At 45.0% G+C, this 18,169-nt stretch overlaps 1 protein-coding gene across 1 annotated transcript; it reads left to right on the forward strand.

Annotated features, from left to right (window-relative positions):
- The first annotated feature begins 2,814 nt into the window (after positions 1 to 2,814).
- Positions 2,815 to 8,755, forward strand: LOC146542290 (uncharacterized). The gene is made up of 2 exons (XM_085213308.1): positions 2,815 to 5,145; positions 6,354 to 8,755. Exon 1 carries the CDS (start codon positions 3,377 to 3,379, stop codon positions 5,084 to 5,086), a length of 1,710 nt encoding a protein of 569 aa, XP_085069434.1. The 5' UTR covers positions 2,815 to 3,376; the 3' UTR covers positions 5,087 to 5,145; positions 6,354 to 8,755.
- Positions 8,756 to 18,169: the final 9,414 nt, after the last annotated feature.

Here is an 18,169-nt window from a genome sequence, read left to right on the forward strand (position 1 = left end):
ACAAACAAGCAAAAAACTCAGAGGATTACATAAACAAACATTTATTTGTGTAATGGATATTGAGCAGGGAAGAACAAAAAGGAATGAACAAAGGAGCTAAGTAATTCAGCGCAGATATGTACCTTCAGACAGTGATTCCAGATATTTTTATGGAATGAGGAAAGAAGGGGAGAGTTCCTGGATGAACAGAGGATGATTTAGAGAGATAAAAATGTTGCAATTACTCACATTAATGTAGGGTTCAAAGTAAGGGTAATCAGGCCTTCTGGCAACAAGAGACACATACCAAAGTCCTCATGTAGCAGAGAACCACAAGCAATGCATCACACAATATGGAGCACCAAGGAGGCAGAGCTTCCCTGGGCTGTTTGCAGACGGGGGGTATTATTGAGCACCACAGTCTGATTGCACCATAGCATTAGGAGTGGTTAGCTTATCGACCTCAGGGCAACCTGAGACACTCTCTGACAATTTCTGGCTTATTTAATCTTCATATGGGGTCTATTACCCAGCAATCTCCACCTGTACAAAATATTACTACCTAGCACAAGAACTGCACCTGGAATTCATAGTCTATTCAAGGACATTGGTCACCCAATGCTTAAAGACTTTGTGGGTAGAATGGACCCCACTTTCTTAATTTTATCAAGGAATTAAAGTAAAATTAATTCACTTTTAAAAATGGATGTACAGAAATGATGAAATTTGCAAGTTTTAAAGAAGTGATCCTTTCAACACATACTCATCCTTTGCGTCATACAGGCTAGAAACTTGGACTTGGAGTAAGAAGAGTGAACATATTATGGTTCTGGAGAGAAGGAGGATACAACTTTTTAATTTTCTGAATGTAGTAACCACCATTATCTCTATGATTTCTTGCTGAATTATTTATCTTTGACAAGTAGACCAAAACTGAACATGGAGCCACTCTCAATGACCTCAGTAAAATAGGCAAATAGGGTGATTAAAGATAATTGCATGTTTCTGTCATTACTGGATTTCTCTTGAAGAGCTGGTCAAATAATATAGTGGAAAGCTCTGTGGTGAAAAAAAACAAAACACCTTTATCAAAACAAAAAATTCCTGTCAGAATATGTCAGGGCTTGTAATGTGTTTAGTTGTTTAAAAATGCCAGTTATTTGTGAGTAAATTATTTATTATCTCCAACTAATTTTACTTTTATAAAGCTCTGAGTTTACTGTTTGCTGTAGGAGTTCTTATGATCAGACTTTAATTTAGAGGTGTTAAAGCAGTTTGAATGTTCAGTACTTCCAAAGCTGAACAACTAGGATAGCTGATAAGCAGAATTACATGCAAAATAACTATCAGACACTGTTTATATTGATCCAAGTCCAGTAGAAGACACCTATTAAACTCAGGCATAGAGTCAGACTGTGTATTTGCTTTGTAGAGATTCTCCAAAATCTCCTTAGTCAGTAAGTAAATGAGTGATATATTCAAATGAAATATGAATGACTAGTAGCCAAAAACAAAGTTTAAAAGCAACAATGGATCCTAACTAAGCTTTGTTTCTATTTGTAATATGTTTTCTTCATATTTACCCATTTTGTGTATCAAAAGAACGATCTCCAGTTCAGAACTTCACATAAGTTCATGTATAATCATTCACACAGTAATATTAAGCCCCATGCACAGAACATGCTGAATTTTGTGATTATTGTAATATTTTTTGTTTACTCTTTTTCTTAAAAAATAGCACGAGCCTTGATTACTATTTGAGGCATACTGCTCTGCAGAATATCAAAATTCCCATGTATTGCGTGCTGACAGATTTAATATTTCAGGCTTAGCATGTGTCAGTCCCCCTTCAGCGATGACTATGGATACTTGCTCCAAAACTGCTTTGAACCTTTTCCTGTATTTATGATGTCAATACATAGATTTCTAGCCAATCAATTTGAAAATACCAAATCATTATGTGTATCACTCAGAATTTTTCTGCTTCTGGGCAACCAATATGAAATCTCTTAAAAGTTTCTGACTTCCAGAGGCAGATGTCACATCTCTGGAGAATTCTTCATGTTTTTGGAGGTCTGGATGTTACTCTACTGCATGTCTGACACGTGGTACTGTTGCATCTGAGCTGGGTTCAGGATTTGGGATTCACTTTAGGTATTGTGTTTACATTATTTAGCTGTAAGGGCATTCTAATAATGAGACAGCTATCCCTAATTATTTTTAAAGTAGGAAGTACTTGTTCTGTGATTCTAACACAGTGAGGTAGTAATAGGAATAACAGCCCTGGTACAACAGCAGAGACTGGTCCTGATCTCAGATGATGATCAGTTAAAGAAATGCAGACTGGCAGCTGGGCAAAACTCTTTGTAGGAGTGATAAAAAGTCCAAAGTTTTTGCAAATATAAAACTCATCATAAGTAGTAAAGTCAGGTGTAATGTTACAGACCACTGAAGAAAGAACAAAGTTTGAAAGCATTATAGAAAACATCAAATATGTGAAAAGTAAAAAAGAAGAGTGAAAAACAAAGATGAACATTGTATGTCTCCTGGCAAAGGAATTTGGATGCCACTGATTTATTCTACCTCTTCCCCTCCATCAGAGTAGGAACTCTTATTATTAGTACTTAGGGGAGCAGCAGAAGCAAACATAACACCAGGAAAAGAAACCAAAAACTGTTTAGGTTAACAACAGCATTATTTTAACTATATCCTTACTGAGTGTGGGCGGTACTTGGTGTGGGTGGTACTTGGGCTAAGGTGGGTGGTAGTTACAGGGGGTGGTTCTGGGTGGTACTTGATGGATCACGGGTTCACGGGGCGGTCGCGTGTCACGGTATATAGGTAGCTGTTGCGCAGCATTAAATTGGCCTTTCAGCTATACCCTATGGCGTGCGTCTCTCGTGTTCCTTGTGCTGGGTACGTTGCAGAGGAGAGGGGCTTGATAGGGTGTTATTGACCAGGCTGGAATTGTGTGGAGGTTAGCAACAATTAGTGACCCCGACGTGATTAGGTGTGCGCACACGGATGAGGGGATAGCAGCTCACATTGTGGCTTCTGTGCAGCAAGTGGTGAGTATGCTGAAGGTGCTGGGATAGCAGGCAGGGGTTTCGCTATAGTCGAAATCCCTCACGGCATTGATTAATTGGGTTCAGCGCTGTGGTTACGGGAGTACTCCTACGGAGTGCTTATCCTGTAGGAATTTAGATAAGGCGGCAGAGGAGTTGTGGGAGGAGGGAACGAAAAAAGTGGTGGATATTGCTGCTACCTTGGGAAGCTTAGAAAGAGCTCTTAAAGCAGTGGGAACGGAGGAGCGGTGTTGGCGTCTGGCTCGGGAATTGGTGTTAGGTCAGCTTGAGGAGGAAGGCGAGGAATCGGAGAGGAGCCTGTGAAGGGGAAAATGGAACCTGTGAAAGGGGGTGTGGAACCAGCGAAGTGGGGTCTGGAGCCTGCGAAGGGGAGGCAGGAGGATGCAGCCGAAATTGAACATGGCGGCAAGGCAGAGTCAGAGGCTGGGCTACAGGAGGAGGAGTCGGAAATGGATCCATCTGGAAGGAGTGGCGGGGCCAGGGGGGCCGCATCGGGGGTGGAGGATGATGTGCTTTGGGCGACGCCTGTGTGGCCTCCCGCAGTGTCTAATTGGAGGGCTACTGGGGCTACACCCGCGTTCTCATATGTTCCTGGAACAGTGCCCATGCCCACCGCTGTTTCAGTAATGACACCCATGGCCCCTCCCTGGTATGCTGGGGGGAGTGACGGAGGGACGGAGGCAGCCAATCTGCGATTGGAGCAAAAGGGGAAGGGACAAGAGCAACTGAAGCCAGTGATTGGAGGAGAAGGGGCTGGGCAGGCGGAACAGGAATTGAGTGCGGAAGAGAATGCAGCTGCACAGAGCGCGGTGCAGCACCTGCTGCATAACATGCAAGGCACGGTAAAAGGAATGGGTATAGATGCTCGAAGAGCAGAGTGGGCAACAAGGAGGGTGGTGATGAACACCAGGGGCGCTACCTTAAATGACGCCCTGCAAGAAACTGGAAGGGAGTGGCTTATCAAGGCTAAGGATGGTGTATTAACAGGCTGTCAGCTGCAGACCATTGAGCCTGATGCACCCCTGCCCTTAGCAGCTTTTCCGGTCCTGGTGGGTCCAGATGGGACCCGTCAATGGAATCCTGTAGATTATAAAATTCTGTTGCAGTTGAGATCAGCTATTCAATCAGAAGGGATATTGGGATCAAGAGCACAGCTGCTTCTAGATACCATCGCAATGTCGGGACCGCTAATGTTTGATTGGCGGCAGACGGCCAGGGCAGTCTTAACACCAGCACAATGTACAGTGTGGGAGCAGCAGGTGAGGGCTCAGGCAGAGGCGATTATTATACAAGCACAGATGGATGAGGGACACCTGGGCCATGGGTTGGAATTGGATCAAATAATTGGGCAGGGCCAGTGGATATCACCACAGCAGCAGTTAGAGTTACCGACACCTGCACTGATGATTGCAGCTGGGATAGGGAGAGAGGCCTTTGAACGCGTGGGTAGTATGGTAACGAAAGAGCCCAGTTATACCTTGGTACGGCAGAAGCCCGGTGAGAGTTTTGGTCCCTTTGCCGATCGCCTCCAGGCTGCAGTCAACAGTAGCAGCCTGCCCGCAGTGGCTCGAGAAGCTGTCTTGTGCGACTGCTTGCGCTCAGGAGCAATGCCGGAGTATAAATGCGTGTTGGACAGCCTGCCAGCAACAGCTTCAGCAGCAGAACTGATAGAACGGGGAATTCAGCACGGTAGGCATGTGAAACAGGCGCCTCTTCTGGCAGCTTCACAGCAGGTAGTTTTAGGTAGAGCGCAGTGCTATAGGTGCGGGAAGTCAGGCCACATCCGTAAAGAATGTCCAACTCGAACACAGGCTACACATAGATCATTAACCTGTTGGGTGTGTGGTGGACCTCATGTAGCTCGCATCTGCCCAAGTCGATATCAGGGAAACGAATTGGCTGGGGCGAGGGCGGGACATCGCTCCCAGCAGCGCAGTACAATCGTCCCGACGGAGAACAACGAAATGGCCCAGCTCTCCTGGAGAGCACCGTGGCCAAGGCCGGATCAGGAGCACATTTAAAGGTCAAAGAAGGTCCCCCGCTGTCCCAAACATGGAGCTGTGAAACACTAGAACAGCCGGTGAGACCTGGAACCGTTGTAGTTGGGGCAGGGGCAGTAGATGTGGGGGTGGAAGTATCTCCTCAGTCTACAAATGGCAGTCAGATCCTGGCTAGGGCAACTGGCTGTCTGCCTACACCACAGGTGGGACTTCCGCTTATGGCCCTCTCTCTTGAGCTGGTTAAAAATAGACCTCTCATTCCAGTTCAGGTTCGCATCACAGGATTGTTGACACCGACGCCACTGAAGTGGTACTGTGATGCATTGTTGGATTCAGGCGTGGATGTGACTGCCATGCCCGTAGGGAAGTGGCCGGTGCGGTGGCCTGTGACAGCGTCCACGGCCATGGTTAGAGGGATTGGCGGGATTTCGGTGGGACACCGTAGTGTATATCCCATTATTCTTAGTTATCAAGACGAGGATGGCAGCTGGAAGGAGTTGAGCCCAATTCGGCCATATGTCATGGACATTCCGATTACACTGCTTGGGCGTGACGCACTTACTGCTCTCGGTGCGCACATTTCCATTGAAGACAAGTAAGATGGTGGTATGGATTTTTAGTTGGGGCCGCTGGGAAAGTAACCTACTGGAAAATGACCTGGAAAAGTGATGAACCCAGTATGGATTTCTCAGTGGCTCCTCGCTCTGGACAAACTGAAAGCTGTTAACGAATTAGTTGATCGGGAGGTCGCTATGGGACATTTGGTACCATCCACGAGCCTGTGGAACTGCCCTATTTTTGTAATCAAAAAGAAGTCAGGTCAATGGTGACTGCTGCACGATTTACGAGGAGTCAGTGCAGTTTTGCAGGATATGGGGCCTTTACAGCCAGGATTACCTTTACCATTCATAGTTCCTGACTCCTGCAATGTCTACTAGTTGACCTGAAGGACTGCTTCTTTAGCATTCCTCCACATCCAGATGATTCACCTACGTTCGCCATGACGGTCCTAGCTGTTAATAATGCAGAACCGGCAAGGCGGTACCAATGGACTGTACTGCCACAAGGTATGAAAAATTTCCCCACCATTTGTCAGATGTATGTCGCCTTGGCCCTGAGACCCTTTCGAGAGAAGTACCCACAGCTCATGGTGTATCAGTATATGGATGACATTTTGGTAGCCGGGGAAAAATTAACACCCGACATAGAAAAGGACCTTTGGGAGGGGTTGTTAGCAAGAGGCCTCAAAGTGGGGGAGGACAAGACTCAAAGAATGTTTCCTATCAAGTATTTAGGTACCCTGGTGGAGAAGCATCTGATTCGGCTGCAGAAGGTCATCTTGGCGGACACAGCCGTGACAACCCTGAATGACTTACAGGTTCTCATAGGGGCTATACAGTGGCTCCAACAGTTCATGCCATTGGTGCCAGCGGATATGAAAATCCTAACCAACGATCTCAAAGCTGATACAGATCTAGCAGCTCCACGAGAATTATCATCACAACAAAAACGTATCATCTCTGTTGTCTCGCATGCAATCCGCGGCGCTCTATCGTCGGGTCCTAAGGGAGAGTCACATTGGTTTACAGTGGGAGGGAGCCATAATAGTGTTACATCAAAGGGGAATACAGCAACCAATCTTATGGGTCTATGTGGCAGTGCCCAAAGGTGCTTTGCCACAGTGGGGCACTCTTATTAGTCAAGCCATTTATTGGGTCCAGCAAAAGGTTACCATTCTCATGGGGGAGAAGCCCGAGTCCGTGTCCATTGAGATTGCAGGGGACGTTTGGGTGCAATATCTTCAGAATAGTCCTGCGGTACAAACCAGTTTGGAGGGTTTTTTCGGTGAGGTAAGAGCAGTGCAAACTACCTCACTGGGGATGCTATGTAAGCTGCTGACAGCTATATGACGGGTTCCAGTCAGTGATCAGCCACTACCAGGTCATACCCTTTTCACTGACACTTCGGGGAAAACTGGGAAATATGCTGTGGCGTGGCACAATGGGAGGCAGTGGTGCAAATGGGTTGAGATCTGCCCAGACACATCTACCCAACAATTAGAGCTGAAAGCAGTGCTGTTAGCTCTGCAACTCTGCAAGGCAGAACCTGCGAATGTGGCAACTGATAGCCAGTATTGCTATCGCATGGCTACGTTGTGCAGGGACTGTACTGGGGGCACTACTCCCACCGCAGTTGCCTTCTATAATGCGCTGTCCCTGTGCATGGCTCTTGTCTTCTTCATGCATGTCAACAGTCACTTGGAGTTGCCTGGCTTTATCGCAGAGGGCAGCAAGCTGGCTGATGCAGCATGTTACACGGCCAACATGGACACAGCCACAGCCGCAGAGCATTCGCACCAGCTATATCACCAAAGCGCCTTGGCCCTTGCTCACCTTTACAACTTACCGCTGCCTGCTGCTAGGTAGATCATGGCAGCTTGTTCAGCCTTTCCACTAATTTGCCCACACTACATCCAGAAGTGAACCCGCGAGGGTTGCGTCCCCTAGAGTTGTGGCAAGCGGACGTAACCAAGTACTCACCGTTTGGGCACCAGAAGTATCTACATGTTGTGGTAGATACTTGCAGTGGAATGATATGGGCTACTGCATTAACAGCTCAGACAGCTTGACACTGTGTGCAAGCCTTGCGTCAAGCTGTGGCGGTTCTCACAACGCCTAAAAACTGATAATGGGCCAGGTTACCACACTGCTGTGTTCCGCTCCTGGTGTAACCTGTGGGGCATCAAGCATGCCACAGGAATAGCCGGCAACAGCACCAGTCAGGCCATTATCGAGCAGACGCATGCCATGCTGAAGGCGCATCTCATGGCTCTTAGAGAGAGGGGGAGAGATTCCCCGGGAGGAACAGTGTTCCTTGGCGTTGTTATTAAGAGCTCTATACAGTTTGAACCACTTGGAACATCGAGGAGATGATCATGATTTTGGGGAGGATCGGCATCCAATTGGGGCGGTGTAAGTTCGAGGTCTGGATGGGGCATGGTCAAAAGAGCTCCAGCTGCTCTTGGTGCCTGGGCGCGTGTACGCGTGTGTGGGAGGTAGTGGTGGCCCTTGCTGGGTCCCTGTGAAATGGGTAAAGCCAGCCCCGAGTCCAGCCAAGGCAGTGGCAGACAAGACAGTCTGAAGACGGCGACTGGCTACCCATTCTTCCTCTTTGGGCAGCGCACTGCAAGAAGTTGAACATCTCAAGGCTGATCCTGGTTAACACTTCCTTCATAATAGCACGCACAATGGCACCTGCAGAGGCGTCGCTCTCAATGTTAAGGAAGGGACGACCTGGGAATCTAGGCTTCTTGCCAGACTGATAATCCAGCAACAGAGGAGACCTTGCCCCTGGAGAATCCCCCCGTGACAGACGTTGGGAACGGTTCTACTCAACAACACCGTAGATAAAGACTAATTTTTCAGCGGATCCAGTATATCTGCACCTCTACGAACTAGTCTTGTTTTAATGACTGAGGAAAATAATAGTAGAAAGTACGGGACACGGTAGCTTGACATAGAGATTGGGGAGATGTGGGCGGTACTCGGTGTGGGTGGTACTTGGGCTAAGGTGGGTGGTAGTTACAGGGGGTGGTTCTGGGTGGTACTTGATGGGTCACGGGTTCACGGGGCGGTCGCGTGTCACGGTATATAGGTAGTTGTTGTGCAGCATTAAATTGGCTACACCCTATGGTGTGCGTCTCTCATGTCCCTGAGCTGGGTAGACGTGCAGATAAGAGGGGGCTGATAGGGTGTTGTTAGCTGGGCTGGAATTGTGTGGAGGTTAGCGACAGTGAGACTGCCCACATTCTGGCAACAAGTAGATTAGAAGAGCAGATGAAGATGCCAACTGTAGTAGCTGTAACTGTAGGAGCTTTACTTCCTGAGAAGTTCTTAAATATTAAGATTCCTGTTGACATGAATAAAAGAGATTAAGTTAACAGAGCAATTAAACTGTAGTAAGACCCAACTGCAGGATGGCGGGTAACGTCTCATGAGCAATGTTAGTGACTCTCCCAGTAATGAAAGAATTAGTGGAAAGAACACAGAAGAGTACTCATGTGGGGCAGAAGCTCTACTTGAAGCAGTAAGAAGATACATGGTGGGAATTAATAAGTTATTTATTGCCAAAAGTATTGTCCAGAGGTGCAGGATTTGTCTTAAAAACAATCTTGAAATTCAGAGGAACCACCTCCTCAAGAGACATAAAAAGGTGTCCTGTAGCTGGGAAATATTGGTGTATTTATTTTTCTGTGTTACTAAGGGTGAAGGGTGCAAATATTTGTTGGTATTGATTGACGCCTTTTCAGAGTGCCAAACCAACAAAGCAAGAGAAGTCAAATTTTTACTAAAATAAATAATTCCAAGATTTGGGATTCCAGGAGGACTCCCGTCAGATAGAGGACTTCATTTTGTAGCAGAAATAACCCAAGGAATACCCAGGTTCCTGCAAATGAAATGGCACTTAACATACCCTGTGGAGAGCACAATCAGGATATCAGAAGAGAGAATGAATCAAAGATTTAAAAGATAGACTGGAAAATTACGTCAAGAAACACATTTGAAATGGGTAGAAGTTCTCCCTTTGGCAATGCTGAGGATTTGAATAGCCCCCAGAGTTAGGAAAAGAGTTAGTCCTTCTGAAATCTTGTATGGAAAGCCATATACTAAACATTTGACTGTGATAGGTGATCGGATGCATGTAGCTGGTTATCAAATATTTACTGACTATCTCGTCTTTGGCAAGAGTTCTTTTGTCTCCCTATAGATATGTGCACTTAAGAAGTGCCCCTGGATGTTCTAGTACATTTCTTTAAACCCAGAGACCAAGTGTATGTCTGCATTTAGAATGACAAACCTTTCTTGGAGAAGTTGAGAGGTCCTTAGCTGGTGCCCCTAACAATAAATGCTGTGGTAAAGGTAAATGTGATTCACTCCTGGATTCATTACACTGGAAGGAAGGCACATCCACAGGAGAAGCAGGAAGCAGACGAAGTCCATTCTCTGAAGCTAAAAATCAAAACAAATACATGAACTGCCCTTGCAACAATTTGAATACCTATTTAGGATTTGACTGTATTCAGAGAATATTGTACTTGTAACTTCGATTTTATTCATTCTATATTTTATATATTTATGTAACAATACAGATTTACTTAAAGAAAAAAAAACTAATGAACTAAGGGGATGACACTCTCCCATTGCCTTTGGATGATTAAGAAAAATGAGGAAAGCTTATGGGAACCCGGGAACTTGTGGGATCAGAATCTGTTTCGTAAAAGAATCCAAGAGACAGTTCAGGTTGCTAATATGGCCAATGACTGGGCTTGTTCTCATCTTCCAGAACATGCCAACAGGGAATTTAGCATTAAAATGAGGAGGTTGTATAGTAATTAAAACTAGTTGTATGTAGATAAAAAGTGATAGGATTTCTACAGATTTGGAAGAAATATGAAGGCAGAGAACAACACTGTATGAGGTTCAGAAGGACAATACTTCTTATGGGTTTAAAGAAGTCAAATGGTTGACTTTCTGGTTCCCTGATTTAAGTTCATGGAATAAGAAAATCATAACAACTGCATTTCAAGTAATGTCAGCTTTTGTCTGTCTGTGTGTTACATTGCAGTGTATATATCTAAGCATTGCTTCGTGTTGATTAACAAAATTTCAGAGGAAATGAGAGTAATTAACCTGTACTAGGTAAGTCTTAAAGGGGGAACTGTCAGTAAGAACTAACCTTTGTACAAATCTTTGCATGTGTACCCTTATAACAAATATGTACTTTCATCTAAGTCAGGATTATCATCCTTAAAACTGCTGAAGTGATTAAGTAGAGGAACACTTAGTCACAATATGATGATTAAGTTTGTCTTTGAAGATAGGAGCATCTTGAGAAAAACATGTAGTTAATCCACGTGTAGCTAACCTGTAGGTAGGGAGGTCAGGCCTATCTTTAACAGACCAACTGTGGGCCAGAGGCTGTATTGGGCTACTGGTCAAGAGATAAAAGATTTTCGTCATCATAAACATTCCATTTACTTTTTATTTTTTATTTTTGTAAAATGTAGTTATACAGAGCTAGGAAGTGAATACTGATGTTTCTTCTATGGATTTTCCAACATAGAGAAGCTTTTAATAATTGTGGTTTATCTTAATGGCAGGTTTTTCTGTAGAATATCCATTAAAAAAAGTTGTTTTTAATGCTGTTTCCAGTCTGATGAGACTAAAAAAAAAAAAAAAACCCACAAAAAAGCAAAAAAAAAAAACAAAAAAAACCCCAAACCAACTCCACAACAGTAAAAGCATTTCTGCAGTACTTGAGAAATAATCATCTGTACCACTATTTGTATTCTTGCAGTACCCATTAAAATCAAGCCCTCATTGTGCCAGCTGCTGTGTCTAATAGGACAGTCCCGGTCTGACTGAGAGGGGATGAATTGGGTAGGAAATGTATGTATAAGGGAAAATTGGGCTCTGAAGTGGCATCCAAGAGTTTTCTGGTACCTGAGACATGCAGTTCTATACTCTATTTGTTGACTACCTTAGATAGCCCCTATTTTCATACATCTTTTTCTCCTGAAATACCTGAGCAGAATAAATAACCATGGCAAACGAGAACTCCATGAATCTATCTTCAAAGTATCAGGAAAACATTTTAAAAACATATTCATATGCTTTTTATACTGCTTCCCAGAGATGTTCTCACACGTGGATTTCATAGCTCAAATACTTATAAAACCCATGATTCACTTATTTCTCACAAAAGGAAATTAAAAGCTTGGTCATACAAGTAGTGCAGGCAGCTCTAATAGAGTGCTAACTCCTGATGTGGATAAACTGCAGTGCTCTATTATGTATGCATAATCAGAGCCCTCTTTCAACATCATAAACTACAAATCTGTGCTAGCCAAACATATTTTAGACTCAAGTGCAAGATCTGAGACATAAATTCTTGTTGCTTAGCTACGAAAGTTCTCCATTAAAAACAAAACAAGCAACTCCAGCAAAAACAAAAAAAAAAAAACAAAAAAAAAAACAAAACAAAAAAAAACCCTTTGCAGTGTCTGTCACTCATTTGTGTCACCTGCACCCCAAGTATTCAGAAGACTGACTAAAACCTTGAAATATGAAAATGGCTTCTGAGGTCCAATAGCAGAAAATGTGCAGAAATAGTTCATGAGTCTTCCGTTCCCTGCAGAAGCAAGCACTGTAAGACTGCAAAAAAGCATCATGAGCTGTTCTCTAGTGCTCCCTCTGGCTGATACCAGAAACCGTGACTTTGCTGAAGTGCAGTGCAAAATGTGAGCGAGAGTAAAATATCCTGAAAAGTATCAGCCGTTCACCCTCTTTGAGTCACAAGCCTGTCTCCCCCTAAGCTCCAGTTCCAGTTATCAGCCAGAGGGAGCACTGGAGAACAACTCGTGGTGCTTTATTTCCTGTGGAAATAAAAGCTGCGTGGATGATCCTAATGGAAGGTGACAGACAAATCCTCTGAAGCAGGACCTGTGGCAAAACTGAATGTAACCACACCCACACATGTCCTCCATGTAGGACTAATGAACCATGGCAGACACACATCAGGTTGGTGATGCTAACACCGGCAGATGGAGATTTTTTTAACTGAACTCTGAATAATGCCATGCTTGCCGCAAGTGCTGCAAAAGGATTACATTTAGCTAAATGCAAGTGGACATAGAGAGTGATAGGAATTTGCTTGAGGGTATTGACTCGTTCATTCAGATGAAGGAAATGATAATAATCTATTTTATTTTAGTATCCATAGGCGTTCTGAGACTTACCTGTGTGTAGGACAAACCTAATCACATGCCTGAGTCTTGTGAAATAGTCCAAGCACATGCCGGGGCAGAAAAGAAAACAAATGCATAGGAACTTAAGTTTTTTGCTCATGGGAACTCTGGAGTTTATGGTAAAGCACCTCTTCTTCCACCCACCTTGAAATGCACACAGAGGCATTGGCCCTGTTTTGGCATTCCTCTGTCCTGGCAGCTGTGAAAGGCTGTGCTGGAAAAGAGAAAGTTATAGACTGTAAAAGAAATCCCAGAATGAATGTGTGTGAAACAGAAAGGTATAGAGAGGCTGTAGCAAGATCAGATCTGACCCCATTATCTTCTCTAGTAATTCTTTTCTTCTTTTATTTCTTCTTCTTTTTATTTATTTTTTTTAATTACAGTAAGAATTTCTTATCTCAGCATCAGGGCAGTGCAGTGGTGTCTGCACTGCTTTCCACATTCCTAATTCCCTGCCTGCTATTCTTCTAAGTTTAAAAATCAGCAGCAATCCCCAGGTATATCAATGCAAACACACTCGCAAGCCAAAGGGCACATAGGAGACCTCCCCAGCTCAATGTTTGGCTGAGGTGAAGACTAGGATTTAGGTCACAGGACCATGGGGTGCGACAGGCTGAATAAAGCGGGTGTAACCAGTCTCATCCTCTCATCCTGTTTGGATTCAGCTTCTCTTTCCCCTCTGAATTTAGCCTTTGGACTAAAGCTTAGCCTCAAGCTTACAGTGTTGGAGTGGCAGTGCTTGTGGCACTGCTGTAAACAAGCAGCTTTCAGTTCCCAGAGCAGGACCCAGCCACTGGCTGCGGGGCTTGCTGAGATGTTCCCTGGCACCACTCCGCCAGGCAAAGCAGTTGAGCCTACACAAGACAGTTCTTTCAGTCGATCTGTGGTCTTGTTTGTGTTTCAAAAGGCAATCCTTCCAGTTGGCATGGAAGATCACATGGTGAGGAAAAGCTGTACAAGCTGCAGCTGTTACCTTGGTTTGGTATAACACTGCATCAGGGGTACTATCGGAAAATGTCCCCAGGAAAATTAGGGTCAAAATCTTGCCTGAGATCTGGATGTAGCAAACACTGTGATTTAAAAGCCACTTTGTTTCCACACTGCCTCATGTGCTGCTACCGCAAAGGAGCTGCTTTACAAGCTCTAGGATATTGAACTAGTTCTGGATTTTACAGCAGAGTGGAAGATGAAGACCTACCAGGATTGTGCTGGTAGCATCCTGCTGGCCCACCAGTCCCTGGCAGCACTTCTAAACAGGCATTCTGGGTGGTCCTTCTGATAGATTGAGGAGAACTACAAAGCACGTCCGTACCTGGGCTGGGCAGCCATGCATGCCTCTGGTAGACACCACGGAGTGCTGCAGAGACTGAAGAGGCCAACATGCTCTGAGTAAGATTTTCAGTAACACTGAAACAGCTTTACCACTTGTCCCTTCTTTGCTTGACAGATTGCTTATGTTTGCACCTAACAATGAGGCCCTGGTTCCAAAGAAGAGCCAGCACGCTTCAAAACCCAGCTGTCTCTTGCCTACTTTGGCATATATTGCCTTGCAAAGCAGATGCTTTCTTTAGTTGATATCTACTGCAGAAAGAGGAATTTTGCATTTCCCTATTTCTGTGAGTCACGGCAGGAAGATCTGGTTTTGCCACGCGGCCTCTTGCAGCGCATGTCATAATGAAAGAGCTCTCTGTCAGGGTTACTGCAGTTCAGAGCCACCTGCCAAGCAGTGCTGCTCCATCCCCAGTGCAGCCACTGCTCTCCTGACACGGAGTAATTGCTTCTGCAGAAGAGCACAAGAGAGTACCTGTGAACAGAAGATAACGGATATAAAATAAATAGTCCAAGCAAGGGAGGGTAGCAGGAGCAGTGGTACTCTCAGAAATGACAGCACTGCTATGTCAACTATTTACAAGCAGATGCATCCAGGGGGTTCCCTTGAGAAGAATCAGAAAAGACCAAGCCAGCTCAGTAAAAATAAACACCCTCCATGCAAATGAGAGCCCCCAGTCCTCTGGGAAGGCCTGGAGAGATCAGAGATGTAGCTCGGAAGCAGATATCTGCATGTTACATCAATGAGGAAGAAAATGGAAGCATAGCTGCTTCTAAATCAGCAGGCACATAAAGGTCAGGGAACTGGCGAGCTCCTGGTGTGCACTGATTCTTAATGTGACACGTTTTGTGACTGTCTTGAAGGCCTTTGGTAAGAGCTGAAGATAATGTGGCTGAGCAACTACAGTTATGGTACTTGAGGGAAAAGGGAGAGTCTTGCTTTCTTCACTTGATTCCTGGGTAGTGCTGAATGGGCGCCTGGGACAAGCAAAGTCACAGCAACTTGACTGGTTCCTTTATACCTCCTCTACCATTTATTTCAGATTGGTTCTCCTCCATATTTTCCCACTGGGAGATGTCACTGCAGATGCAGGACTGGAAAAAAGAAGCAGCAGATACCTCCAAGAGGCCATTGTAAGCCCTTTCTACACTGTGCTCATTTGAGATGGATTGTTGGTTTCTGCAAGTTCTGCACCATGGACCAGGGATAGGCTGAACTAAAACTAGTGCAGGTTCTCTCGAGGCTCATACCTGTCAGGTCTCAAATTTTCATAGCAAAACAAGATGAAATTTTTACAACTCTCCAGAATCAATCTGCCCTTTTCTTGTGAGCAGTTTGTAGGAATGTATGTTAAATTCAGAAACTGACAATGGTGGTTCCACTCTGCTGAGCTGACCCAGGTGTGGTTTTGGAATCTGGTTCACCCATTTTGATATCACAGAAGACAATGAGTTCCTTTAAATTCTGGTAAAAAGCAGATGACCATTTCAGAAAGTGGTGTCTTGCTGCAGTGTTGTCACAACACAGAGATACTGCTTCTGACATAAAACGGGGACTGTGTGAAAACAGGCCTGTGGAAGGGAGGGATACGTTTCTCCCAAGATAAGAGCCATGCTCAGCTTCATCCAAAGGGTGAGGAGGATTTTTGCTACTACAGCTGTGTTACCTCTAAGCATGGTGAGAGATTACAGCCCCTTTCTCGCGTTTGCTGCATGTACAGGAGCTGCAGACCTGCAAGAGCTTATCCGAAGCACATGTGGCAGATGCATGACTCATCCGGTTTTTGCTACAGAATTAGTTCTGTGCATGGCTTGTGTCAGCCTGTTCTGTGAAACCACTTCCTTAATTTACTTTGTCTAGATGTCATGGCTTAATCACTTAGTGTTGAAACCAATCTGGGGTTACAATAAGTCATTCACCTTATGTCTGAATGCAGGCTGTATGTGCAGAGTAAATTAGAGGTAAATTTTCAGCCTAGCACTCATATGACTTCATCAGGAATAATATTCCATGTTGCAGAATACATTCACATTATGTAGGACAAGTTTGTTTAACAGCTTAGCACTAAAAAGTTCCAGAGAAATAGAATTGCCATATTCTTCATGCAGCTCAATCCCCACTGATTTATGGGCATCTGCAAGGCTGGGGAAAGGCATGGAGCTGTGCCAGGGGAGGACTGGAAGGGTTAGGAAAAAGTTCTTCCCAAGGATGGTGGGCATGAAGCAGGCTCCCAGGGCAGTGGGAATGGTCCCAAGCTGCCAGAGTTCAAGGAGTGTTTGGACACTGCTCTCAGACATAGGGTTTGTATTTTGGGTGGCCCTGTGTTGAGGCAGTGGTTGTACTCAACCACTTGTGGGTTTCTTCCAACTAGGGATATTCTGTAATTCTGTGATTCTCTTCTCATAATGCAGGGGATGAGGATCATGATCTTCTTCCTCAAGCCTAGCACTGCTGAGAGGTCTAAATTTTCCCTTCATGAAGTGTTCTCCTGAGCACATACTTTCTCATGCTTTTCCAAACACTGTCCTGTAGTTGCCTGGCTCCACTGTCAATGTGAAGGACACTCACATGGGTGTAGCTCATTCTCATATTCCAAGGGCCTTCCCAGCACCAAAACTTGGATTAAAGCCCTTTGTGTAAATAAGATCCTGTGGTATGACCGACTTGCAAGCACTGTGAAGGAGCAGGCTGGGAAAGAGAGAAAAGCCCTAATAGGCATTTAGCAGCCTGTGATTTGGTTACTAGGCTCAGAGGCACAGCTGAGGGCACTGGGACACCAAGAAGGGGCTTGAGGCAAAATTAGGACCTGAGAAAGATGGCTGACCTGTGGTAAACAGAGCAGCTGGCCTTTGCATATGTGGTTAGAAAGCAGGAAGAATTTGTGGCCTGTAAAGCACATGGTCTTGCAACAGCTGTGGGCAATCTGTGACAGACCCAGTACAAGCACATAAAACATACTCAGCTAACCCAAGCTTTCAAAGAGTTTACCTTCAGGTGCCAAAGGGAGCAAGCCGCAGCTTATGGAGCAAGTCTTCTTTTCCAAAGGAATGAATAAAAAATTTCTGCAGATTATCTGGAGGCTACCTCAACTCTGGTCCTCTGTGAAAGGGCTCGAAAGGGGCTGATATGTCTGTAAATAGTGGTCTTCTTTAAAAGGACAGATTTCGGACTGGGTGGGCAAGGTGGGGGTATGGGTAGGACAGTGAGTACATGGCACATTAGTGACACTTTCATGTGCACTGTTTCCCTGACCTGTGTGGTTCCTTCAGCTTGACCCATGGACTATCCAGCAGTGATAATTTTTCTCTATTTGTGCCGGGGCGGTTCAAGTTCAATTAGGAAAAAATTCTCCAGAAGAGCAGTGATGCAGTGGCACAGGCTGCCCAGGTTGGTGGTGGAGTCACTGTCCCTGGAGGTGTTCAAGAACCGTGTGGATGTGGCAATGAGGGACGTGGTTATGGTGGGATGGGCTGGTGGTTAGATGTGGTGACTATAACAATTCTATGATCTCAGTCACTTAATTCTCACTGGTATTTTCTCACAGGACACTGCTGAGTAGGACTAGCCTTTGCCTCCACAAAGAACACTCAGAAAGCCTGTTTTCAGAAGATTCCAGTAGCTGACTGCACATATTGCTCTGTTGTCCTGTTCCAGCCTGCAATAGCAGGCAGAAAGAGCAGCAATGTTCCACCTCAGAAGTACAGTTTATAACACTGCAGATCCTAACAGCTGGATTTTTAACACCGTATGAGGACAGAACAGCTCCTCTGTTACGCACTCTGGTGAGAATTCAGCCACGGGTCCATGCAGCACAGCAAGGAGAGTGCTTGGAGAGGAAACCATGGTGCATGCAGCACATAACAGTCTAACACAGAACAGCAATGTGTAGAAATGTCTTCCATTCACCGCTCAAGCTGAGCTCAGCATCAGCCTCCCCGCCATTAGGATGGACTGTAAACACATGAAG

Source organism: Meleagris gallopavo, chromosome Z, assembly GCF_905368555.1.
Source record: "Meleagris gallopavo chromosome Z, MGAL_WU_HG_1.1, whole genome shotgun sequence".
Classification (NCBI taxonomy): domain Eukaryota; kingdom Metazoa; phylum Chordata; class Aves; order Galliformes; family Phasianidae; genus Meleagris; species Meleagris gallopavo.